The sequence below is a fragment of the Notothenia rossii genome (assembly GCF_949606895.1).
Source record: "Notothenia rossii genome assembly, chromosome: 9".
NCBI lineage: Eukaryota > Metazoa > Chordata > Actinopteri > Perciformes > Nototheniidae > Notothenia > Notothenia rossii.
The window spans coordinates 63,563,886-63,589,433 of record NC_136907.1 but is presented as its reverse complement, the minus strand read 5'-3'; the positions used below and the strand labels follow the sequence as shown (position 1 = coordinate 63,589,433).

At 40.0% G+C, this 25,548-nt stretch overlaps 3 protein-coding genes across 4 annotated transcripts in view; 2 read left to right on the top strand and 1 right to left on the bottom strand.

Annotated features, from left to right (window-relative positions):
- The first annotated feature begins 1,056 nt into the window (after positions 1-1,056).
- On the top strand, positions 1,057-2,818 carry LOC307019590 (uncharacterized protein). Of its 2 annotated transcripts, XM_079650598.1 has the most exons (5): positions 1,057-1,544; positions 1,674-1,811; positions 1,896-2,014; positions 2,391-2,561; positions 2,598-2,818. In XM_079650598.1, the coding sequence occupies exons 1-5, from the start codon at positions 1,250-1,252 to the stop codon at positions 2,787-2,789; spliced, it is 915 nt and encodes a 304-aa protein (XP_079506724.1). In that variant the 5' UTR covers positions 1,057-1,249; the 3' UTR covers positions 2,790-2,818. The 2 variants fall into 2 exon arrangements, with proteins under 2 accessions (XP_079506724.1, XP_079506723.1); XM_079650597.1 differs by having other exon boundaries at positions 1,061-1,544; positions 2,391-2,818.
- A 3,056-nt stretch (positions 2,819-5,874) lies between these two features.
- Positions 5,875-25,548, top strand: part of LOC307018966 (uncharacterized protein) — a 78,536-nt gene continuing 58,862 nt past the window's right edge. The window contains exons 1-2 of the mRNA XM_079649530.1: positions 5,875-5,889; positions 6,316-6,616. Coding sequence (XP_079505656.1) covers positions 6,577-6,616 — 40 coding nt within the window. The 5' untranslated portion in view covers positions 5,875-5,889; positions 6,316-6,576. The remainder of the gene's footprint in view (positions 5,890-6,315; positions 6,617-25,548) is intronic.
- On the bottom strand, positions 18,225-21,449 carry LOC307018974 (uncharacterized protein). The gene is made up of 8 exons (XM_079649553.1): positions 21,388-21,449; positions 20,970-21,104; positions 20,610-20,678; positions 19,930-20,024; positions 19,702-19,828; positions 19,476-19,596; positions 19,327-19,397; positions 18,225-19,005 (listed from the first exon to the last, which is right to left on the bottom strand). The coding sequence occupies exons 2-8, from the start codon at positions 21,024-21,026 to the stop codon at positions 18,889-18,891; spliced, it is 657 nt and encodes a 218-aa protein (XP_079505679.1). The 5' UTR covers positions 21,027-21,104; positions 21,388-21,449; the 3' UTR covers positions 18,225-18,888.

Sequence of the window (25,548 nt, the reverse complement as noted above, 5' to 3'; positions counted from 1 at the left end):
GTGTCCTTAACACCTGTATATTGTTTCTTTCAAATTATGGAACAAACCACGAAACGACTTCTCTGGTCAAAGTCAGGCTGGGACACTGATGCATGTTCACTATCCCGTTACCGTCTGATTGACTTTCCATGATGTGAAGATAAATATGTTGTGTTCTAAATAAGGGAAAGCATTGTTATACAACTAATTATTGTGGGTCAATGTAGATTAACAAATCAAAATAGTCAGACTCTTGTCTTGCATTAGTTTGTTATCGAAATTACACCGTATGATACATTACACAAAATTATGAAGACTCAAGAATCAGGGGATATTTTCATTTGAACTCTGAAAGGATGGACTTTGGACTCTCAAGCTTGTGCAAAGTTGTTTGTATACTTTTGAATACAACTTGTATACCGCTTCGTGAATAAAGATTTAGGGGAAATAATTCATTTTTCGCATTTTTCCCCTTTCCTGTCAAGTCGTGGAAAATAACAATGGGGAATGTTTTATATTAAGAATACTTGAGGTGAGAACATCTTTCAAATATAATAGGTTAACAATTGAGGATGTGTACACATTCTTGGTATATTTCCATGTTTTCTTTCCATTGTCTTTGGATGTACTGCTGTTCTTGTTTTTTATCCACACAACCCTCTAATCTCCATTTAAAGTATTGGAGCAATATAGAAAATATGTTTTTCTATTTTATAAGGGTCCTAATTACATCATATGAGTTGTATTTAGTCTACTGTTATGTAAACATGATAGTAATTGTTAAGAAGCTTATCGTAAAAATAATTGTATATGGAAAGATGTTTTCCCTCTTAAGTAGGCTAAGTCAAAGAAAAACCCTGAAATGTGAGCAGAGTTGTGTTACTTCTCTGTTTGGCCATCAACAATTATATTAGCCATGCCCAAATAATAATTGGGCAATCTACATGATCAATACACAGGGCTTACTTTGTAGACGTTAGACAAGTCTTAACGAGGCCCACCTGTTGCAAGCTAATTGAACATAGGTTCAAGCATTAGCTGAGGCTGCACCTGCCTTGTTGATTGGCTGCCTGGTGGTAATATGTGCCAGTATTAAAAGCCCTGTCTCATGCTTCGTTGCCAAGTGCTCTCCACCTGCAGTGAGTTTGATTTTACAGAATGGGAATCCTATGAGCGCCTATCACAGCTGTATTGGTTGTCACAGCACCTGCTCATGCTCAAATAGTTGCGGCAAAGAAAGTTATCTCATCTCCTCACATTACCAGTAGTCATGTGCAACAGGATGACACGCAAGAGAAAAGGCGCTGGTGTTTACCTGGCTGCAGCTGTTATTCTGACGTGTTATTTTGCGCAAGCTACAGACTGTTATCGTCTGAAGAAAACAGAAAGACGAGAAGGGAGAAAAGAAGCCAATACAACAAATGGGTTCCAAGAGGGGACAATTGTTTTCGGGAGAGCTTTTGAAAAAGGGTCAGGACTAGATTCTCAAGTCACAGGCGGGACCAAGAAGTCATCCTCAAACGCTTATGTGGAGGATGAAGGTGCTTATCAAGCAGACTCTGCAGGTACAAATATTTTTGTTTACGTATTGAAGGGTTTGTTATTTTTGCTTGAATTGTTTTGCTTCTCTTTAAAGTACAAACTATTGAACAGAATAAAATATATATATATATTTTTTTTTTATTCGCCTTCAGGCTGGTTGAGCCCAACACAAGTCACCAGTCCCAAAGACTCGTCATGGATGAGCATGTCGCCCTCACTGCAGTGTGGTTCGGGCCAGTTGAAGTTCAGAGCGGTGGAACCAGGAGCATCACAATTCGCAGTAGAACAAGGTATATTAATAGCCATAATATCCTAAATGTAGACTTGATTTATCTCTACCAATGACATAAAAACTGAACCTTTTTACCCCACAGGAAATGCACCTCCAATGCCTCTGTCCCAGGTCCCGTCTACCTGTGGCTATAGCATGCAGAGGAACTCGCATGCACTTGTCATGTTGGTTCCCTATGATGGTTGCAACATGATTCAAGAGGTAATGTGAAACTGATTTAAAGAGTGAGGAAGTGAGTTTAAAAAGAACGATGGCTAGTGCTGTGAATTGTTATAGTTATGAATGGTGTAACGAGAGCCAAACAAATTAAATGTTTAATCTGCATTATATTGATCTCAAGCGAAAATGTGTTTTCAGCTTTTCAAATGAGAGTTGTTTTTCGCTTTCTTTCAAATGTAGGCCTACTGATTAACCATGTTTTTTGGATGGGGACTGACATTCAAATATGTTTCATCATGATGATCTATTTAGAAAATATAGCATGAAATTTAATATTTTGCCTTGTACAGACGGAGTGTAACATTGACAGGTTTGTGTGATTCCTTGCTGTTTCTAATTTCATATTTTTCTCACAAAGGGTGGAAGTTATGTACTCCTGATGCGTTGGCAAGGAGTTCCTGTCTCTCTCTGGTGTTCCAAACCTGCCGCACCTACTGCTTCCAAAACGACTTCACCCCATTCCCCTGTACCTCAGTTGCCTCTATACCCTCAGTTGCCTCAATGCCCCGAGGTGCCTCAATGCCCCGAGGTGCCTCAATGCCCCGAGGTGCCTCAATGCCCCGAGGTGCCTCAATGCCCTCTGATGTCTCAAAACCCTTCGATGTCTCAATACGCTCGGATGCCGTTTCCACAATACATGCCCATGTATCCTCCCTTTCATCCTCTTTATCCAGCAACAAAGCCAAAACATCATCCCCATGTTCACTTGCCCATACCAATGCTGCCTCCTTTTTCTCCTCCACGCTACCGTACTTAAATAATTATAATAAAAGTTTTGAACAGACACTTTCCAGTTTGTGCTTTTGTTAACCTTCAACTACCCAAGATACTTTTTATTCCAGGCTCTTCAAGAAGTCTCATTTGGTTTGTGAATGAGTGAACAGTCCATATTGAGAATTACATTTAATTTAAACAGAAAAGTTGTGCTGACAAATGATTAACTTAAAGTGCACACTTTGAATTCCTACATTTATAAATTCAATTGATGTTTGGCATTGGAAGTGTTATCATCGTGTGGCTTTGTGTCCACATGGTGGAATCTTTGCTCAACCATTTCTTGGTCATCAACTCTGAAATGGAGCATTTACAACTTTGGGCAGTTCTGCAAATCAAAACCATGAACCTTCAGCATTTGTCGATTTTTGGTTTTCTAAACTGGAGTAAGCTTTACTAAATTTGGTCAAACACTAGGTCATAAGTGTTCAAACTACACATGTAGATGTTATATTATAAAAGTAGCCTTCATACAACTAAAAATTACAGGTGAGATCCTTCATTATTCAAGTGAAATGTCAACAATGATGGAAGAAAAACCTTTAATCCTACAGGGTGTCCTTAACACCTGTGTATTGTTTCTTTCAAATTATGGAACTAACCATGAAACAACATCTCTGGTCAAAGTCAGGCTGGGACACTGATGCATGTTCACCATCCTGTTACCGTCTGATTGACTTTCCTTGATGTGAAGATAAATATGTTGTGTTCTAAATAAGGGAAAGCATTGTTATACAACTAATTATTGTGGGTCAATGTAGATTAACAAATCAAAATAGTCAGACTTGTCTTGCATTCATTGGTTTGTTATCGAAATCAAACCGTATGATACATTTCAAAAAATTATGAAGACTCAATCAGGGGATATTTTCATTTGAACTCTGAAAGGATGGACTTTGGACTCTCAAGCTTGTGCAAAGTTGTTTGTATACTTTTGAATACAACTTGTATACCGCTTCGTGAATAAAGATTTGGGGGAAATAATTCATTTTTCTCGTTTTTTTGCCTTTCCTGTCAAGTCGGGGAAAATAACAATGGGGAATGTCTTATATTAAGAATACTTGAGTTGAGAACATCTTTTAAATATATTAGGTAACAATTGAGGATGTGTACACATTCTTGGTATATTTCCATGTTTTCTTTCCATTGTCTTTGGATGTACTGCTGTTCTTGTTTTTTATCCACACAACCCTCTAATCTACATTTAAAGTATTGGAGCAATATAGAAAATATGTTTTTCTATTTTATAAGTGTCCTAATTACATCATATGTGTTGTATTTAGTCTACTGTTATGTAAACATGATAGCAATTGTTAAGAAGCTTATCATAAAAATAATTGTATATGGAAAGATGTTTTCCCTCTTAAGTAGGCTAAGTCAAGGAAAAACCCTGAAATGTGAGCAGAGTTGTGTTACTTCTATGTTTGGCCATCAAAAATTATATTAGCCATGCCCAAATAAATACTGTTTTGTTATGTCTCTATCATTCTTGTGACTTCATTTTGCTTCAGGTGCTTCTGGTAGTCCCTAAAACCAAGAAAAAGACCAGGGGAGATCGAGCCTTCTCAGCGGTAGCCCCCAGGCTCTGGAACGACCTGACCCCCCATTTCAAATTGTCGCCCACCCTCCAAACGTTTAAGTCCCGCCTAAAGATCCACCTCTTTTCCCTCGTTTTCGAGTCAGTCTGAGCAATGTTTTATCGATTTTTATGCTTTTATTGTCTGTCCATAGCCTTTATGTACCGTGTATTAATTCTTATGTGTACCTTTTATCTTTTCTTATGTGTGCCTTTTATCTATTATTGTAATATTATATTTTATTATAATGTTATGTTTGGTGTGAAGCACTTTGGTAAACACTCTGTTTTTATGTGCTATACAAATAAAGTGGGTTTGTTTGGATTGGATTTGTAATAGTTGGTATGCCTTTGAAACCAACGTTGCTAGTGAACTGCGAGCGCCGGAACCTCACAGCGGAGGAGAAATTGTGGAGCGCTTACACCAATAGCTCCTCTGAAGCACATAAAGGTGCGCCGCATTTGCGCTTCAATGCCATGCCATCTACCCACACTACCTTTGCGATTGACGTATTGGGCACCCCCAATCTACATAATCAATACACAGGGCTTACTTTGTAGACGTTAGACAAGTCTTAACGAGGCCCACCTGTTGCAAGCTAATTGAACACAGGTGCAAGCATTAGCTGAGGCTGCACCTGTAATAGATATAAGTCATGGTTGATGACCTTCCGGGTCTGTCCAGCAGAGGGCGCGTGTTGCTTGCCGCGGGTGCATAATACATAAGATTTGAAGCAAGCTAACATCGTCTCTGGTGTGCTGATAGATTAGCAAAAAGTGCACTACAAAAGGAAATCACATTACCAGTTCAACTTGGAAAAGGAGAAGGAAAAGCAGTTATTAAGAAGAAAGGGATGGAGATCTGGCAGAAAAGGTGGGAGAAAGACCAGAAAGGCAAAGAATACCATCAAGTGCAAAAGACAATTACAATGAATATTTATAAAGAAAGAAACGGAAGGGAGGAAGTAATGATAGCTAGGCTCAGACTAAATCACACTGCATTAAATGGTACGCTGTATGTCATGGGGAAAAGTGACAGTGACAAGTGTGGGAACTGTGGAGTTAGGGAAAATGTGGAACATATTTTATTACATTGTGTCACCTATAGAGTTGAAAGAGGGAAATTAAGGGATACAGTTTTAGAGGCAAAGAGGGAGTGGAATGTAGCGGGTATTCTGGGAACAGAAGGAGAAGGAGTAAGAGCTATCAGAAAAGCACTGTTCACCTTTTTGAGGGAAACTGGGATAGGGAAAATAATTTAACAGTAGACCATGGATGATTTGTTTTTTGTTTTGTTTTATTTATTTTATTTTATTTTATTTTATGGTTTTCTTTTTGATATGCTGGTTAGAGGACTGACATGATGATACACACTCTTGTACAGTAGGTGGCGGTATGCAACCAAAAGCTGTTTGCGACCCGCCATTAAAAAAGAGAAGAAGAAGAAGAAGAAGAAGAAGAAGAACATCGTCTCTGTTTCCTTTGTCTTATATTTTCCCCATATTAGGTGAGTTCATCCGTGAGAAACGTTATATATGTAGACTGACTGTGTATAATATTAATGTGAATAGTGATAGTTGTTAGAGGTATTTTTGGAGGGTTTCTCTAGGTTCTGTAATTGTTGTAGCTGTGTATGCTAGCTTTGCGAGCGCAGCTAGCTATGATAGTGTAGTTTAGCTCCAAGAAGGGGAGTTTGGGTGTTAATTTGGATATGTATGTTTGTACTGTGCATTTAAAAAGTGACATCTTGTGTGTTAAATTGGATGTATGTTTGCAGTACGCGCATTGTTAGTGGTTGTTTTATATCAAGAATCCATGTTCTGTATTATACAGCGTGCTATGTGTACCATGTTGTTGGCGGGCATAATACATAAGACTTGAAGCAAGCTAACATCGTCTCTGTTTCCTTTGTCTTATATTTTCCCCATATTAGGGGCATAACATTTGGAGGCACTGCTGGGAGATTTGATTTGAGGACCATCCCTGAGTTGTTAGTGGAATCCTCTGATCAATCATCCCCTTAAACAACCCAGTCATCGGAGAAAGGAGCTTGGAAAGGCAGTCGAGGTCGTTTTCAGACAACGTTGGTAACCTGCATCCTGAAGTGTGAAAAGTCACCACTAGGGAGCAGCAAAAAAACCTAATTAAGTAAGATAAACCCTCATTTGCTATTTCTGCCCACTTCTCTGATACAATGGAGGCTGAATTGGAGAAGCTGCAGCTGGACATTACAGGTGCATTGTATACACTGACTGTAGAACAACTGATTAAAGTTTGCAATGAACTGGAGATTTCAGGACCGGATAATGTGCATGTGACTGGTAAATCTCACAGTCAATTAATTTCTCATGTCACAGAGCATAATGAACGTGAAGAAATGGCCGAGCTAGAGGATGAAGGCATGTCCGAACTTCTTAATGTGCAGGATATCATAGACAAAGCCAAAATTACAACAAATGTACATGACAGTGTCAAAAGGGAAGATCTCCAGAAGGAGGTAGAGCAGGGTGTCCGCGGGGTCTTAAAAAGTATTAAAAGTTGATAAATCAATTTAGCGAAAATTAAGGCTTTTAAAAAGTATTAAAAAGTATTAAATGGCATTTTCCAAGGTATTAAGAAGTCCCACAGCAACGACAACATGAAACACCCTTTAATTTACTGAAACGACATGTCGGGAAACCCCAAAAGGCGGCCCCATGCATAGCGCGCCGTTTCGTTGCCTTGCTCCGCTCTGTGTGTGTGTGTGTGTGTGTGTGTGTGTGTGTGTGGGAGGGGGGGGGGTGCGAATAAACGACTACGGTAACGGGTCCCAAGGTGGGAAGACCGGCATACGCAACGCTCTGGGGGTCCAACGGCTCCGTGTGTGCCCTATATGATCATTTTCTGTTTCTGATAACGATGAAAGAGCCCGCCTCCCTCTCCCCACGTCTCCTGCTGCTGCTGGGCTGTCAGAAGAGGGGGAGGAAAAGAGAGGCAGTCACCGTTTATTAAATATTCTTATATTATTATACAGAGAACAGAGTCGTTATCAATTTGTTTTAAAGCAATAAATAACAAAGAAGACCTCTGACCGGCACTTTCCTAATTTTGTACGGAAGATTTAAACTTTAACGGACATGTTGACCGGCGGAACATTTTTTTTACGGAAACTGCCGCACGGTCCCCTCGTTCCTTGGAAAAGGCGGAGAGGTGGGTGTTTTTCATCTGCTGGTGGACTACCTGAGAGATACAGCAGGAGAACACGCCGTCCACCGAGGAGAATAAACAGAAGGGCAACCATGCTCCGGGTTCTTCTTCGCTGCTTTTGGTGTATTTCGGGCGGCAGCAGCGCCACTTACAGGCATGACATATGTACTACATCGTTTCCAGCATTTGCAGCGGTCTAGTGTGAACGGACACGTTAATGAATCGAATGCGTGTGAAAGGAAGCCTTTTTTGCGCTTGCGTATGCGTTTTACCGTGTGGGGCCGGGGTCTAAGCCAAACTATATACGGTCACAGAGATCTGCTATTTTAAAGTAAAGTCAACACATATAGACCCTAAATATAGTCTATATTAAGAACGAGAAAAGTCTTAACATATATATCCTTTTTTGTAAACATATGACAAATGTGTGAGGGTGATGAAGTCAGAGCATCGTCTTATGTGCCAGGGCTTAGCCCCGGACAGCCCCAGCCCAATTTAACCCCTGGGTATTTGTGAGGGAGCTCCTATATGGCATTACCCCGCTGAAGCTCACCAAAGTTTAACATATTTCATAGTTCAAAGTTTTGTCAATTGTTTTGTTTATTGGTCAAATACTGGTTTCTAATGTTTTCTGAGGAGTTTTACTGGAATGAAAGAGCACAGAGTACAGAAGCAACAAAGCAGCATACTGCATTAAACCTGACCTTCACAGAGAGGTTGAAGTTCATGTGGAGAGAAGGCTTCAGTAGTCTGTCTGCACTCTGTTTAGTTTTGCTATCTTACAATCAATATAGTAAATGTGAGGTAAAGTGTGTTGCCAATGTAACCGGTTAGAACTCAAAGTTGCGATGAGGTCTTAAAATGTATGGAAAGGGTCTTAAAAAAGCTCTTAAAAGGTATTAAATTTGACTTCAGGATTCCTGCATATACCCTGTAGAGGCACTAAGGTTGTCATTACAAGAAAAAGAAAATGCAATGCATGACCTAATGAACACAAGCATGAACCACCCTGCCGGGTTCAGCCCCCCAGAAAGAAATCTGGCCCAAGTACTCCCCAGTAGTTCTATGTGGCGCAAAGATCTTAAGATCGCAGGCCAAATAGGCGAGCCAGAACAAAAAGATAGGCTCACATTTTCTAGTCTGGCCAGACAAATTGAAAATGGCTTTAGTAAGGGCTACCCAGAGTCAGAGATCATTGATGCTGTAATCCGTGCCATCACACCAGGCCTGCAGTTACGGAGTTACCTTGAAGGGAAGGAAAACCTTACACTGCCTGCCCTTCGCCGAATTCTCAGGTCTCATTACCAGGAGAAAGGTGCCACAGAGTTATACAAACAACTCACCTCTGAGGTTCAGAGTAGTAAAGAAACGCCTCAAAACTTCCTGATTAGAACTATGGACATGAGACAGAAAATCCTGTTTGCTTCTCAAGAAGCCGAGTCAAACCTAAAATATGACCCAGCACTAGTCCAGAGTCTCTTCATGCATACTGTCCTGACTGGTCTACAGAATGACAATATTAAAAGTGACCTGCAGCCTCTCCTCATGCAGATAAGTACTTCGGATGAGCTGCTGCTGGAGAAAGTGAACCAATGAAAAAGAGAGACAGGATAAAAAGAAACTTGCTGCCCCATCACGAGTAACAAATGTGAATACAGTCAAGTCCACTGAAGTTCCGGTGGAAATGAAAAGCACCAGCCAGCAAAACACAGTTACTCTGCCCACTTATCTGCTGTCAGAAATCAAAGGAATGCGCTCTGACATGGTGCTGTTGCAAGCCCTGAGAGCTGAGGTCTCCCAAATCAGAGAAACGATCCAAACGGCCACATCTGCACCCCCACAGCATCCCTCACCAAGCAGGGAACCAGCTAATATTTCCGCCCCTTATCCTGTGTTTTCACCCCAACAACCCTCTCCCTATAGGGCTGAATTCAATGCCAACAGCGTGTACCACCAGCAGCAGTGCAGGAGTACCGACCGGCATTCCACCCGGCACGAGTAAGAGAAACGGCTCAGTTTCAACAAGGGTATGCACCGCAGCGATACTACCCAGCACCACGCCCCCGACCTAGGTGTGTTTCCTGTACTCATGCAGGCGAAGAGTACTGTCAGCATTGCTTTAGGTGTGGAAGCAGTGAACATTTCAGAGCAGGTTGTAAGGCACAGAGGGTAGAGGGACCCACTAGGCGGAGCCCTTTAAACTAAGAGGGGTTGCTCCCATGGGACATGCAGCAACCGGCCACACAGATAAGTCCCAATCTTGTGCAAATTGCAATGAAGAGAAAAAGAGTAGGGAACTACAATACTGTTCAACTTGCAAAATTACACTGTATTATTCTAAAGAATGTCAGGAGAACCATTGGCCTGCACACAAAAGGCATTGTAAGACATACACATGTTCAGGTATTAAGAAAGCGACACAGTCACATGACAAATCCAAGCACAAACAAAATATTGCAAAAGAAAAAACAGCTACTGTGAGAGAGTTAGTAGGGAAAAAGTGCCTCATCAGGTGTTTCCTACACGAACAGAAAACTCAGGCCCTCTGGGATACAGGCTCACAAATTTGTGCTATAGATGAGGTATGGAAAGAAAGCCATCTAACTGATGTACCGCTAAGAGATGTAGCAGAGCTAATTGACCCTATAGACTCTTTACAAATTGAAGCGGCCAATGGTACAGAAATGCCATATGTTGGTTGGCTTGAAGTGTCCTTTAAACTTACTGCAAGTGATACCGAGTTGCTAATACCCATGCTAGTGCTAAAAGGTAACCAACAGCAGTGTCCCATTATTGGCTTTAATGTCATTGAGCACCTTGTGATAGCCAGTCAGCCAGGCCAGAAAAGACATGGGGATAAAGAGAAGCTTGTACAGGCAGTAAAAATTGCCTTTCCTCATCTTCGAAAAAACAAAGCAAAAGCCTTTATTAATGCTGTGAGTGTAGGACAGACATGTGACTATAACGTAAGAACAGCAAATGAGAGAGTTAGTGTGCCTAAACGTAACTCCATTCAACTCGAGTGTCGAGTACAGGCTCCATTTTTCAAAGAGGATAAAACTCTGGTTTTTGAGCCAAATGAGAACCCACAATGGCCTGAAGGATTAGAGTTTTGTGATACTCTTGTGTCCGTGAAGGCAGATACAGTCCCAAGAATTATTGTTAGTGTGCAAAACACAACAAATCATGACATTACGATGGCAGCAAGAACTATTATTGGAACTGTACAGTCAGTCAGATCAGTATATCCTGCAAACATATTTAAAACAGACCAAAAACCTGCTGCATCAATCCACCATGTCAACGCCCAGATCTCCAGTGAAAGCCCCCCTGTGCATGAGCAGTGGGATCCTCCTGTGGATTTGACTCACCTTGATGAACACCAGAGACAAATAGTCAGTCAGATGCTAAGAGAAGAATCAGACTCATTTTCCAAGTCTGATGACGACATAGGCTGTGTGGAAAACTTGCAAATGAAGATTTCACTACAAGATGCTGAGCCAGTGTCAAGAGCCTACCGCTCTGTTCCAAAACCCTTATACAAGGAGATGAAAGATTACTTACTGGACTTGATAGCACAAGGGTGGGTTGAAAAGTCCATGTCTTCCTACTCCTCTCCAATCGTCTGCGTAAGAAAAAAGGACGGAACTCTACGTTTATGTATTGACTACAGGGAGCTCAACAGGAAAACCCACTCAGATCGCCATCCCATCCCCAGAGTACAGGACATTATGGATAACCTGGGAGGAAACACACTCTTTTCACTGCTGGACCAGGGTAAGGCATACCACCAGGGTTTCATGGCCAAAGACAGTAGACACCTAACAGCCTTTGTGACCCCCTGGGGCCTTTATGAGTGGGTACGAATCCCGTTTGGACTCATGAATGCCCCTGCAGCATTCCAGCGCTGCATGGAAGAGTGCTTGGAGGGCTTAAAGGCCCAGTGAAGTGCATGTTTTTGCACCAAAATGAAATGGCAGTTTCATTCCTTACATATCATTGTGCCTGTTCATGGCTAAAATAATTTTTAATAATTCATAATTAATGAATTAATGAATTATTAATTTTGCCGTCTGAGCCTAACGGAAGTTGCAGACGATAGTGGCTGTGACGTCACAAGATGTACCCAGTTGCGATTGTAAACATGGCGGAGACTCTGGAAAGTGATACTAGTGTGAGAGAAATGATTGATTTGGACAGCTTTTCGGACAGGATAGATGAGGAAAGTGATCAATCTGGTGCACTTTGAGGGCAACATTAAGAGATTTATGGATACAGCACTCAACACTCATATGAAACATATATTTCAATAATCAAAAAACATTGGAATGATTTCTTAACCTATTTTATACAACTAATATTACATAGATGGAAATATTTGTTTACATAGATGACCAAACCCACTGAGATAACTTAGGCTACAGTTTACCTCCCTGAGCTGACGTTATCTCTCTCAGTCCCACAGGAGAGCACTCTCCCTCTCCTTATTGTTGAAACAGCTAATCTCCGTTAGCTCCGAGCTAGCACCAGATGCTAACAACAACCCTGTAACTCTGTCAGTCTCTCTTTCTCTCTCTCTCGAATCGACCACTGGCCTTTATTTATCATGATCAATCAAATAATCTACGAAACAATGACACCAGCCAGGCTCACCTTCATCTTTTGGGAACAGAAACATCGCCACTTCGGCAGACTTGACATTACTACAGCCAGCGGCAATGCATCGTTTCCCCTGTGTTTTTCATCCCTCTTTCTTCACTTTCGCCTCCATTGTCAGGTTTTCTCGATTGGCAATCACTTCCAGTCGACTCCGACACACTTTCCAGGAATAAACGTTGAGAAATTCGACTTTGAAAAAGAGAAAAAACGAACGGTGGTGAATGTAAACAGTGCAGCGGCGTCCATCTCGTTACGTCACGCAGTAGATCGCTAGCCACGCCCACGAAGGCGAAGGTCGACTGCAGATTTCCCCGGAAAATTCAAAACTCGTCAAATTTGTTGCTATTCCAACATTTTTTGATATGGGTTCCAATGGACAATTTTGGTCATTACTATACGTATTAGCATAACAGATCATGCACAGGTGCACACTTCACTGGGCCTTTAAGGGATGAAATATGTGTGCCATATCTTGATGATGTTCTTGTGTTTAGCAGGACATTTGAGGATCATATCAATGCTGTCAGAAGGGTGCTGCAACGGCTGAGGGAGCATGGGATAAAACTAAAGCCCAGAAAGTGTGACCTGTTTAAAACACAAGTACGTTACCTTGGAAGAATTGTGTCTGCTGAGGGAAATAGAGTGGACCCTGCCGATACTGCTGCAGTAACGGCCCTGAAAAACAAACACCCAGGAACTATCGGTGAGTTAAGCGCAATAATGGGACTATTAAGTTATTACAGGCAGTATATCAAAGATTTTTCACGTATTGCCTGTCCCTTGTATGACCTGCTTAAAGCACCTACAGAAACTGAAATGCTGAAAAAAACGAAAACAAAAAGAAACAGTAGAGGAGTTTCATCCAACACACCCATCAAATGGACTGACATGCATCAGTTAATATTGGAACAGTTGATAGACTGTCTCTCGCAGCCTCCTGTTCTAGGTTTCCCAGAGTTTTCACAGCCATTTGTCCTCCATACCGATGCTTCCAACCAGGGATTGGGGGCAGTATTGTACCAAAAGCAAAATGGAAAGCTTCGTGTGATTGCTTATGGTTCACGTACTTTAACAACAGCAGAGAAAAATTACAATCTATACTCAGGCAAATTAGAGTTTCTTGCCCTCAAATGGGCAATCACAGAAAAATTCCGTGATTACCTATACTATGCACCATTCTTCACCGTCTACAGTGACAATAACCCACTTACATATGTACTGTCCACTGCCAAACTGAATGCAACAGGTTGTCGATGGGTAGCAGAACTGGCAGACTTCCATTTCATAATTAAATACCGTCCTGGTAAGGAAAACATTGATGCTGACAGTCTGTCCAGAATGCCTTTGGACGTGGAAGTATTCATGGATGAGTGTACAGAGGAAATGTCATATGATGTGATTGGAGCAGCTACACAAGCAGTGGAGAACCAGGATGAATCCAGTGTGTCATGGTCCATGGGTGTCTCATTAAGTTGTGCAGCATTAACTGTAGACGCATCCATCATTCCATTGACAATAGGACAGATCAAACATGACCAAAGAAATGATCCCAATGTTGGAGCAGTGATTCAGTACAAGCTGGCAGAAAAGAAGCCATCAGGCTCAGAACTCAAACAACTCAGTTCAAAAATCTTATGTCTGCTAAGAGAGTGGGACAAGTTGGAGATGAATGAGAGTGGAGTGTTGTACAGGAAAACTTCAAACAGAACACAGCTTGTGCTTCCAGAAAAGCACAAAAGTACAGTATTAAAGGAGCTCCATGATGAAATGGGCCATCAAGGTGGAGACAGGACTACATCTTTGGTACGGGACCGGTTTTACTGGCCCTACATGCAACGAGAAATCGAAGATTATGTCATGAGGAGATGTGTGTGCCTCAAGCACAAGAAACCAAGCCGTCAGACAAGAGCGCCACTGACGAACATTGTCACCACTCAACCGTTTGAGCTTGTCTCAATTGATTTCTTGCACCTTGACAAATGTAAGGGTGGTTATGAATATATTCTTGTAATTGTTGACCACTTTACACGTTTTGCCCAGGCCTACGCCACGACTTCCAAATCAGGAAAAACAGTTGCAGAAAAAATCTTTAACGACTATGTGCTGAGATTCGGCTTTCCGACAAGAATACACCATGATCAGGGTGGTGAATTTGAAAACCAATTGTTCACACACTTGAAAAAGTACTGTGGAGTTGCTGGGTCGAGAACCACTCCCTACCACCCACAAGGAAACGGACAGGTCGAGCGGTTTAACCGAACATTACTCCAGATATTAAAGACCCTCACAGAGAGACAAAAGACTAACTGGAAAGACTCACTAAATAAACTGATTTACTCCAACTGTACTCGTAGTGATGTAACAGGTTTCTCACCCTTCAACCTGTTGTACGGACGCTCTCCACGGTTGCCAGTTGATATGCTGTTCGACTTGACCGTGGAGCAAGGGGACAGTAATCATCATCGTTACATGGAAAAGTGGAGGCAGGGCATGGAGGAGGCATACGAGATCACAAGAGAAAATGCTCACAAAGCTGCTATGAGAAGCAAGACACATTATTGCAGTAAAGTGAGAAGCTCAGTATTACAGCCTGGTGATCGTGTATTAATCAGGAACATGACATCTCGCGGTGGTCCTGGCAAACTGGGAAGATGCTATTCACACAGTTGTGCGTCAAGTGAGTCAAGATATCCCTGTTTATGAACTCAGACCTGAGAGAGGGACAGGGAGATCAAGGGTTTTACATCGTAATCTTCTCCTCCCATGTGACAACCTGCCGCTGGAAACTCAAGTACAGCCACGTGCAAAGAGAGAGTGTGGAGAGAAATGAGGAAGCGGAGCAAACAGGGGAGGAGGAAGAGGATGATGAGTATTATCTAGCACCACTTAAGCAGCAATCAAATCCATGCCCACCTGAGACAGTGAATCCTGCGTGCACTAGTACACCTGTGGAGCTTGAATGCATACACTCTGAGGAAAACCTGTCAGCTGAGCCAGAGAAAGAACAAGAAATGGCACACGAAGTTGGGTACTTGCCGGAGGGGGAGGACAGCTACGTTGAGGACAGCTATGTTGAGGATCTACCTGTGGAGAATGACAGCTACGTTGAAAACAGCTGCGTTGAGGATCTACCTGTGGAGAATGACAGCTACGTTGAGGATCTACCTGTGGAGAATGCTGTCCCATCACCTGTTCAAAGTGACCCCAGTAGTAAGGAGCTTCAAGGGCATTGACGACAATGCAGACGACCAAAGGTCTTCACATATGATAGGCTTGGCTCACCAGCCTGCTACAACATAAAAGCACCACCTCATCATACAAACTTAAAGGTGCCATGGACACACACTGTACCGCCATACCACTTTCAGCAGTACTATGGATATGAGGGTAGTGACATTGCACACCATTGAACTGAGTAAATGCACATACATTACACTCAAAGAACACATAAAAAGGAAAATGGACGGCAGAGGTCACATTCAAAGTGATTGTTGACATGAGATACATTTATGGGCTGTGTTTTCACACAATATATCATTACATGACACTGTTACAGTCAATCATATCTCACTCACCTGTTTTAAAGGAGTGTAGTTCACTTGGACATGCTGCACAGGCAGAACTGTTAACAAGGTAGCAACGGACTATGTTGAAACTGTGTGACAAAGGAGGTCAAAAACAAATGTATGAAAAGAGTTCCAGACTGTAACATTGCACTTTATAGGTAAATGTACTAAACATGTTTAGCCTGAAATAATGCATATTCGAGACCGTTTCTTCTGGCCACATATGCAGCAAGAAGTAGAGCACTCACACACACAACATACATTCAGGGACTGTAAAAAACAAAAACAAACGGAGAGCTTGTGAACATATGTTTGTCATACAATGATGGACTTTCTACTAAGCCAAGGGCTTAAATGTGTAAATTGAGTGTGTGCACTTTTGCCAGACTGAACAGTGAGCGTGGTATGTGTTTAATAAATGTTATAGATGTTGCTGACATGTAGGCATAATATTGTGGATTAGAATGTCGGGACGACATCTGTTTTGAAGGGGAGTGTTGTAATAGATATGTCATGGTTGATGACCTTCCGGGTCTGTCCAGCAGAGGGCGCGTGTTGCTTGCCGCGGGTGCATAATACATAAGACTTGAAGCAAGCTAACATCGTCTCTGTTTCCTTTGTCTTATATTTTCCCCATATTAGGTGAGTTCATCCGTGAGAAACGTTATATATGTAGACTGACTGTGTATAATATTAATGTGAATAGTGATAGTTGTTAGAGGTATTTTTGGAGGGTTTCTCTAGGTTCTGTAATTGTTGTAGCTGTGTATGCTAGCTTTGCGAGCGCAGCTAGCTATGATAGTGTAGTTTAGCTCCAAGAAGGGGAGTTTGGGTGTTAATTTGGATATGTATGTTTGTACTGTGCATTTAAAAAGTGACATCTTGTGTGTTAAATTGGATGTATGTTTGCAGTACGCGCATTGTTAGTGTTTGTTTTATATCAAGAATCCATGTTCTGTAAGTTGAGTAAAGTTGGAACGATATTGGCAGATTCGGATTTCACGGATCAATAAGTCATGAACAAAACGTTGTTCAGACACAAATTACGTCTCCTAAGTACCGTGGTAAGGTTGACAACAAACTACAATCACATGTTGATAAAAAAAAGCCAATATGCGCCGTCCTCCGAGCTGGACACATTCAATTGGTCTCTTTCCGCAGCCGGAGAAGAAACGAGTGCTCAGGGACCGTCTGCAAAGTGCAACTCCGAAAAAAGAGAATACAATAATATTCAATCACTTCACTATTATACAGTATATTTCTACCAAACTCACTACACATATCAATAGTCTCCTGTTTGTCATACTACAGCAGAGAGTTTGGAAGAATATGGTTTTGATTAATTTTGGTGAATATTTATAATGTAAAATCCTCAATAAATATGGCATCATCTTCAATAACGTTACTATTATACAGTATATTTCTCCCAAACTCACTACACACATCAATAGTGTCCTGTTGGTCATACTACAGCAGAGAGTTTGGAAGAATGTGCTTTTGATTAATTTTGGTGAATATTTATAATGTAAAATCCTCAATAAATAGGCTATGGCATCATCTTCAATAACGTTACTATTATACAGTATATTTCTACCAAACTCACTACACACATCAATAGTGTCCTGGTGGTCATACTACAGCAGAGAGTTTGGAAGAATATGGTTTTGATTAATTTTGGTGAATATTTATAATGTAAAATCCTCAATAAATATGGCATCATCTTCAATAACGTTACTATTATACAGTATATTTCTCCCAAACTCACTACACATATCAATAGTGTCCTGTTGGTCATACTACAGCAGAGAGTTTGGGAGAATGTGCTTTTGATTAATTTTGGTGAATATTTATAATGTAAAATCTTCAATAAATATGGCATCATCTTCAATAACGTTACTATTATACAGTATATTTCTCCCAAACTCACTACACACATCAATAGTGTCCTGGTGGTCATACTACAGCAGAGAGTTTGGAAGAATATGGTTTTGATTAATTTTGGTGAATATTTATAATGTAAAATCCTCAATAAATATGGCATCATCTTCAATAACGTTACTATTATACAGTATATTTCTCCCAAACTCACTACACACATCAATAGTGTCCTGTTGGTCATACTACAGCAGAGAGTTTGGAAGAATGTGCTTTTGATTAATTTTGGTGAATATTTATAATGTAAAATCTTCAATAAATATAATATAATCTTCAATATCTTCACTATTATACAGTGGAGTGCTACCAAACTCACCTCAGACATTAATGGTCTCTAACTTGCTACACTACAAAAGTGTATTTGAAAACGTATTTTAATGGTCGTTATGTTATTTTAAAAATAAAGTGTATTGTTAAGTATAAGTTACTGTCAAACAGGAGACCCCTTAATTTTAACCAGAAGCTATTGAAATTTAACTCAAAAGAAGATCTCCTATTTATTCATAACCATTGCACTGTTTTATTGTTCTTTCATTAATTAACTTACAGACTGAATATATACATGGTATCACCTACATCAAAGCAAGATCCATCAAAAGTAGAACAGTCTTTTAATCATCAATAAACTAGACATCACACACATTGATATATACATATATATGTTACACATTGTATATATAAATTAAGACATGAAACAACTTGTTCATTAGCTATGAAACAGTAAAATAAAGTTAAAATTGAAAAAAAAAACATTTCAGGCTTTTCACCTATCTTACTGTACAATATTAATGAACAAATCTACAATGTAATGTCTGACATGGAAAACATCATGAACATCTGTGACTAATTTAATCTGTAAAGGAAAATATATTTAACATCTTAATTAAGAATATAAAAATTTAAAACTATGGACAGGTGATTATTAATCATTACTTCAGTTGCCCAAAATCTTTAGCAAAGCTTTTTTCTGGATTTTTGTTTTGTTTTGTACAAAATTCAGCTTTCATTTTGCCGAATTGAAATCACTGGCTGGGCTGGATTTCCCCCCACATGCCGTTTATAAGCGCACTAGTTCTATTGTGGTAGTTCTAACTACAAGCCTTACCTCCCCAAATCCTGGTACCTCTGGTAAAAGTTACACAAACTCTTACATAGCCTCTTTAGTTAGGGATGATACACAACACACAATACCACGGGGTATCTTTTTTTGGTATTAGTGCAGCAGTCATTCCGAGGCACTGCGTGTGAAACCATCTTCCACAAGTTTCACACTGAATCTACATGGGGATAAATACAAGAAAGATATTAAGAAAATGTCAAGTTTAGGACACTTGTAAAGCAGGCATATTCATTTATATTTTATAGAGATTATACTTTTTTTTTTAATATAAATACTTGTTGTTATTCAGGTTTCTCTGTACTGTGCTAAAACTTTAACAAATTATAAGAAAAACAAAAGGAAACCTGTAATGCATAAAAATATACAAAATGTCATTACTTTTATGTTATTCCTGAAATCTAACTCCAGATGATCTACATATTATCTATTATTCAGATTATCTTCTGGAGTTTCAAAACAATTCATCATTTATTCTCACCCAAACAGCATCAACAGCAGTTGTGGGCAGGTCCTCAATTCCACAGAAGGAACAGAAGTCATCCTTTGAAACTGAAAAAATAACAGGTGTATTACTGTTCAATTTACAGGAAGGGATCCATATATTCATTTCATATTTTTGGCTAATACCTGATCCTTTGAGAATTTCTTCTGCCATGTCTCTTCGTAGATTTTGAAGAGATTGTTTTGATGAGTTGATGTGAAACGTCTGTGGTATTTTCGGAAATTCCTTCACTGTCATCTTGGCCATCTGGACAGATGGTAAAAATAACATGACGTTATGACGTGTGTTTGAATTTCCCTTTAAAATAAAATGCTTTATTATTAATGAACACAACATGTTGCATTGAATCACCTGCATGACAAAGGATCCACAACTGGTGGCATCTTTCTGGAAGGTGTGGGTTATCTTTCCAGGCTGCCATTTAATGCTCACCCAGTCCTCTTTTCCCAGTCTGTTCCGGCGCATCTTGAAATACTCTCTATAGAACAATAGGAACATTTTTTACATTTGCGCTTGCTCTTTGCCTTTACCAAATGTGCGTTTAACCAATGTATTTCCTGTAGTATTATTTTATATTACCCAAATTTGTAACCAGCCTTTCTGGAGTCCTCAACTTCATTTGACCCTTGCAGAGGATCAACCACATAAATGTGGTTTGAAAGGGCATGGAGGTACTGTTTTAAAAAGTAGCATACCGTATAATTAAACCAAACCTTTTTCAATATGTCAGCAGTAACAATAATGTATCAGCTTTTCTTCAAAAATGAAAAACAAAGTTAACTAATAGATTCATATTATTAAAATCCCTTCAACTTTTTAGAAAAGCTATTAAAAGTAATACTAAAATAATAACTACCCATTTTAAATGTGTATATTTAAAGACTTAAAAGTATTGAAATAATTAAAGATGTCAGATCAGATGAAAGAAAGTTGCACAATTTGGGGTCAGAAGACTCAAATCTTTAGTGGAGAAGTAGTGACCACCAATGACAAATGGTTGAATGAGTACTTATTTTGGACTACATTTTATATTGTTTCCCTATGATATAGATGAAGAACTTGAAGAAATTAAAACTAAAAGAAGCATTTTTAAATCAATCATGAGGCAAAGATGCATTTCCAAAATGGGGCTGCATGAGATACACATTTTAGTCTTAACTCTGTCACAGTATATGAGTAATGTATTACAAAAAAATAATGCATGCTGTAAAAAAAACATACATGCTGTAAAAGCAGCTACAGTATAGCTGTATACTCACCACAAACTTCCAGTGCACATTTCTTATATTGACAAATCCAATGGCTCCATCATATAGATCAAATGTGACCTGAAAAAATTAGGGAATATGTAAACACAAGTGTTATTTTCTATAATATACAGGTGCAAAACAATAATTTCATTTACACAGTATTAATTTATTATTTTTCTCAACAGGAACAAGAAAAAAAGGGAAGCTTATATTCTAAATGTATTCGTTAAAAACAACACAAATGGCTCCAAAAACGACATACATGATTATAATAACGCTGGAAGGTGCCTGTAGACACAGTTCAGTCTCCTTTCTCAAGCCTACAATACTAAAGGGATGAAAATACTTTGAACAATCAGTTTTACTCACCTTTTTTAGCTCTTGCCTGGCCATCTGCTCTCGTGTGCCGTGTAGGATTACACCCATGGTGTAGTGATCCAGGTGGTATAGACGGCCAGCATTATCCTTCAGGTTGAGGATGCCTCTAATGTAACATTCTATTACCTTTTGGATAAATTGTAGGGGAAATAATCATACAAAAATGCCAGCTAATATAGAGGCCAAAGTCGGTTTTAATCACATCATTGTCAGATCATTTTAGAATGGATCAATTATGCAAAACCTTTGCTAAAACTGGTCTATCTAAAGATGGACTGGCCTAACAATTTACTTGGATATCATTTTGTGTAGCACAAATTACATACTTTTTGTCAACAATTGAATCATTAACATATGGCTTATGTGAGATGAGCAGTCCGGTACAGCATAAGTTTTAATAAATACTTGCCTCGCCTATGATGAGTTCATCAGGTCTCAAACTCTGAAATTCTCTGTGCCTCAGGGTGAAATTATGCTTCTTTTCAGCATGTCTTACAACAGCCACAACAACTTCAGTTGGTTTGCATGTCCAAAGGGCATCAACCTAAAATGAAATGAACAATGGTATCATAATAACTTCGTACAGCATTTGCCATTAATTCAATTTTAAATACTTTTAATGCACATTATACTTTCCTTACATTTCATTATTTTAGATTTTGTACGTTTTCTATGAAAGATTGCCTCATGCTAAAACGTTTTTAATGCTTTCTTAACATTGTTTTTATAGCTCGAAGAATTGCTTACTTGTCAAATTAATTTGTATCTGTTTAAAGCATACATTTTAATATAGAAAAACAATACCTCTGTTGCAGGCTTGGATCCTTTACTTGTGGGGTCATTGCTGCTGTTCTTCACATCTGTGCTGCTCTGAATATCTTCGCCAGTGTTCACAGTTAACTTTGCTCTTTTTGGAACTGGAAGAATGTCTGGAGTGGTGTAATATTTGGAGCTGGCAGTGCGAGGCTTTACTCCATCTCTCTTTGCCCAACCTTCCTTGGATTGACTGATGTCTCTTGGTAGCAATGTTTTGAGGAGTAACTGCTCAGATAAGTGATGTGCAATTATGTGTTCTCTGTACCTCCCCTGTAGAGAGCCATACATTTTTCTGATGTATGTCGCTGGCCTCAGTCGTCTCTGCTTTTTTAGAATAGAATGTTTGACTATTCCAAACCATCTCTCCACATGGCAGTTTGTGTCCCTTGTTTTACTTTGGCCAAATGTGTCTTCCTCTGTGTCAGTTGCATATCTTTTCAAATTCCCCAACAGCAGCCCACTCCAAAGGGGAAAAATCCCTAGATAGTTGTCAAAAAGATCATCAACAATGCCAGGGCAAAAGTATGGATTTTCATCCTGTGGGGTTTCGACCTCCTCTTTTTCAAGCTCTCCCTGAACCTCCTCCATGACCTTCCTAAACTCATATGTGAAGGGAGATCTGCCAACAATTGTGTGGGCATTTCTTCTTTCTTCATCAAATTCCTCCTGAGTTAAGGGGCTGTCTCCTAACTTGTTTCCCTCTTCCATGTCGGGAATCCTGCATTCTTTTATGAAGTCTTTCATGGCCTTCAAATGGATCAGGACAGTATTGGAATTGTGCTTTCCAATTAACACAGTGCACAGCGAGCGGAAGATTTTTAGTGCTGTGGTCATTGAAGTAGCATTTTGCAACCTGGCAAATGCAAATGTTGCAAATTCCTTCAAACCCTTGTCTGCAGTTTTTCTCCCAATTGACTGTGCTACAGCTTTCAGCACGTGTGCAGAGCAAATGTGTAGCACTGTCAACATTCGGATTTCCTTCCATGACTTCAGCTTTGAACAGATAGCGAAAGCCCTGTCCAAGTAACTGACAATGCTCTCCTTGTTAAAAGAAAGGAGAACACTTTGGAGCAGGGCCCAGCTGTAGTCTGTTTCTACCTGATGTACTTTTATTTTAGTGTACTGTGACAGTTTGCGGAGGAACTGCATTAGCCAGAATGTGATTGGTGGTATGGAGTGTTCATTTGTCAGCATTTCACAGACTGGGAGGGGAGGTACTTGCTGACCACCTCCAGGAAGAGCCAGGCAGTAATAAAGCACTCTTTTGGTCTGACCTGGAACTTTGGATACAACATTACCTGTAGCATCTAGATATAGGGTCAGCGGTGTCTTCTTTCTCAGGTGTTGCACAACTATGTTTACTCCGGTTTCAGAATACATATGTATTCCAAATGGGTCAACTTGAAAATGCTGTATGTACCCAGGCATCCTGCGATCACTTGAGTCACATTCCTTAATGATAATTTGTGTGAGGTACATCTCCATGAAAACATCCTCATGGATTCTTTTACCTCTTCTTACTTCTGAACGTATCACTTTGAGAACATTTTTGTTCAGACTGCGGGTTATGTTTCCTGAAATCAGTTCAGCAACAGGTGTTTTTTTAAGTTTACTGTAAAATACTTGACTCACTCCTTTATGCAGGGCTCTTGCAATTCTGCCTCTTCTTCTGTTTGCTGCTGGTCGGAATTTTTTCTCATTTGCTTTGTGTGCCATTTCCCCTCTTTGCAGCACAGATATTTTAACAAGGGTGTCTTTCACTGGCTCATTTTGGATTTTAAAGAAGAATTTGGCCCTGCAGGAAGGGAATGTACAAACTGCACAGATGTTTAAGTACGGACTTTTAATTTTCCTGCTGTTAGGAGTTTTTATGTGGTGACTCTTGAAGGCAAGTGTACAACAGGGATTTTTCTCTCGAAAACTCTTGTACAACACGTCGGTCCACGGTTGCCTCAGTTTGTTTGAACCCGTCAATGGAACAATCTTTTGCCATTTCTTTCGATTTACTGTTATTCTGAACCTTTTAGATACTACTGGCAACTTCCGCCAATGTGTTTTGATGCCTGTGTTTTTATTGTCATCTTGTGCTCCTCTTTGTAAATTCTGTTCTTCAGTTTCTGCCTCATTGATTTCTATGTCCTCATCTGATAACTGGTCATCTACTTCAAGTCCACTCTGAGAAGACATCCTTTGTTGTTTGTCTTCTGCCTCATTGATTTCTATGTCCTCATCTGATAACTGGTCATCTACTTCAATTCCACTCTGAGAAGACATCCTTTGTTGTTTGTCTTCTGCTTCATTCTTGTCTGTGTCCTCATCTGTTACCTTATTCTGAATCATGCTCAGAGGCAAGTCCTTTGTAAGACAGTCTTCAGAACATGCCCCTCCAACATCTCTCTCGTTTTGATTTACCTCCATTACCTGAACTTCCTTCTGCTCTAATGATTTTTGGCGTTTATAGATCAAATCCCTCAATCCTTTTCGATTGTTGGTCCATACAACCCACAGCCAATGACGGTTTTTCTTATCATCATGACCAAAAAGGATTATAGCGAGTTCCGACCAAATATATGAAGAATGTCCTGTATCTCTTTTGGTAATGTGAACACTCTTCATTGCTCGGACCAAAGCTTCCATTCCACCAGCCATTGCCCATAAGTCCTTCCTCTGGGCCCTGTTTCCTTTTTTAACTCTTCCCATTATTTTTGAATTGCCTCTAACCTAGGAAAAGGAGGACAGGCAAAGCTAAATACTTTTTTCTCAATATAAAAAGAGTCTGAAGTAAACTTTGTTTACGTTGTTGTTTTTTTTGGTTTGCAAAACTACTCATCTGTCATTTTAATATGTGTAATATTACATCACAGGAACAAATAACATTTGTTTGTAGTTTTAATTCAGTAACATTTCAGTTGATCAAATACTAACAAGATGAGCTCAAACGTAATTGTCTAAAAAGGTATATAAACAGGGGTGCACATAACTTTTTTGCCCTGGTTCTCAAAGGAGCACCTGGAGATGTTGCTTGGTGCGCATCCTTAAAATGAAATAAACCGGACCTTTTCAGGGGTACTTCACTTATGAACGAGGGGGGGAGGTGCGCTAGTGAGCACGCAGCAGGGTTACTGTGCGGAGCGCATAAAGCAGACCTTTCACGCGATAGCGAGGGGTAGAGCGAGGGATCCAGATGCCGTGGTGCTCGTGGATGGATTAAAACAATTAAACCTAAATAGCTTGCGAATTATACTTTGGCGGCCGTTAATATACCTGGGTTGGCGGGGGTGCGCATGCGCACCAGTTATGTGCAGCCCTGTATATAAGCATAGCTTAAATGACTGTTAGTAACTTCAATGAAAAGACAATAAAATAAATGAATACTTACATATAACCTTGGAACAGGAGTGGAGGAATGTTTTCAAAGAAGTCCCAGCGCATTAAGTACCGAAAGTGTTATATTTAGGCCAAATGTGTCGTCTGTGTCAGTAGCATACATTTTCAAAAATGTCTATCCTCATAGTTTGCTGTAAGCACTGAAAATCGGCATGATCCATGCATGCTTCATTGAAACTTGCAAGTGATTGGCTGGAGGCTTGATTGCTCTATATGCATCCTTCATTTGATTGGTTTAAACTTTTCACCCTTTTGCCATGGACCAATTTTTTTTCTTTTTAGGTGTGGCAGCTGATCTTTAGGGGAAATAAAAAGTAAAGTATATTATTGTCAGGGCCGCCCCTCCCTACAGGCCAATCACGCAGGC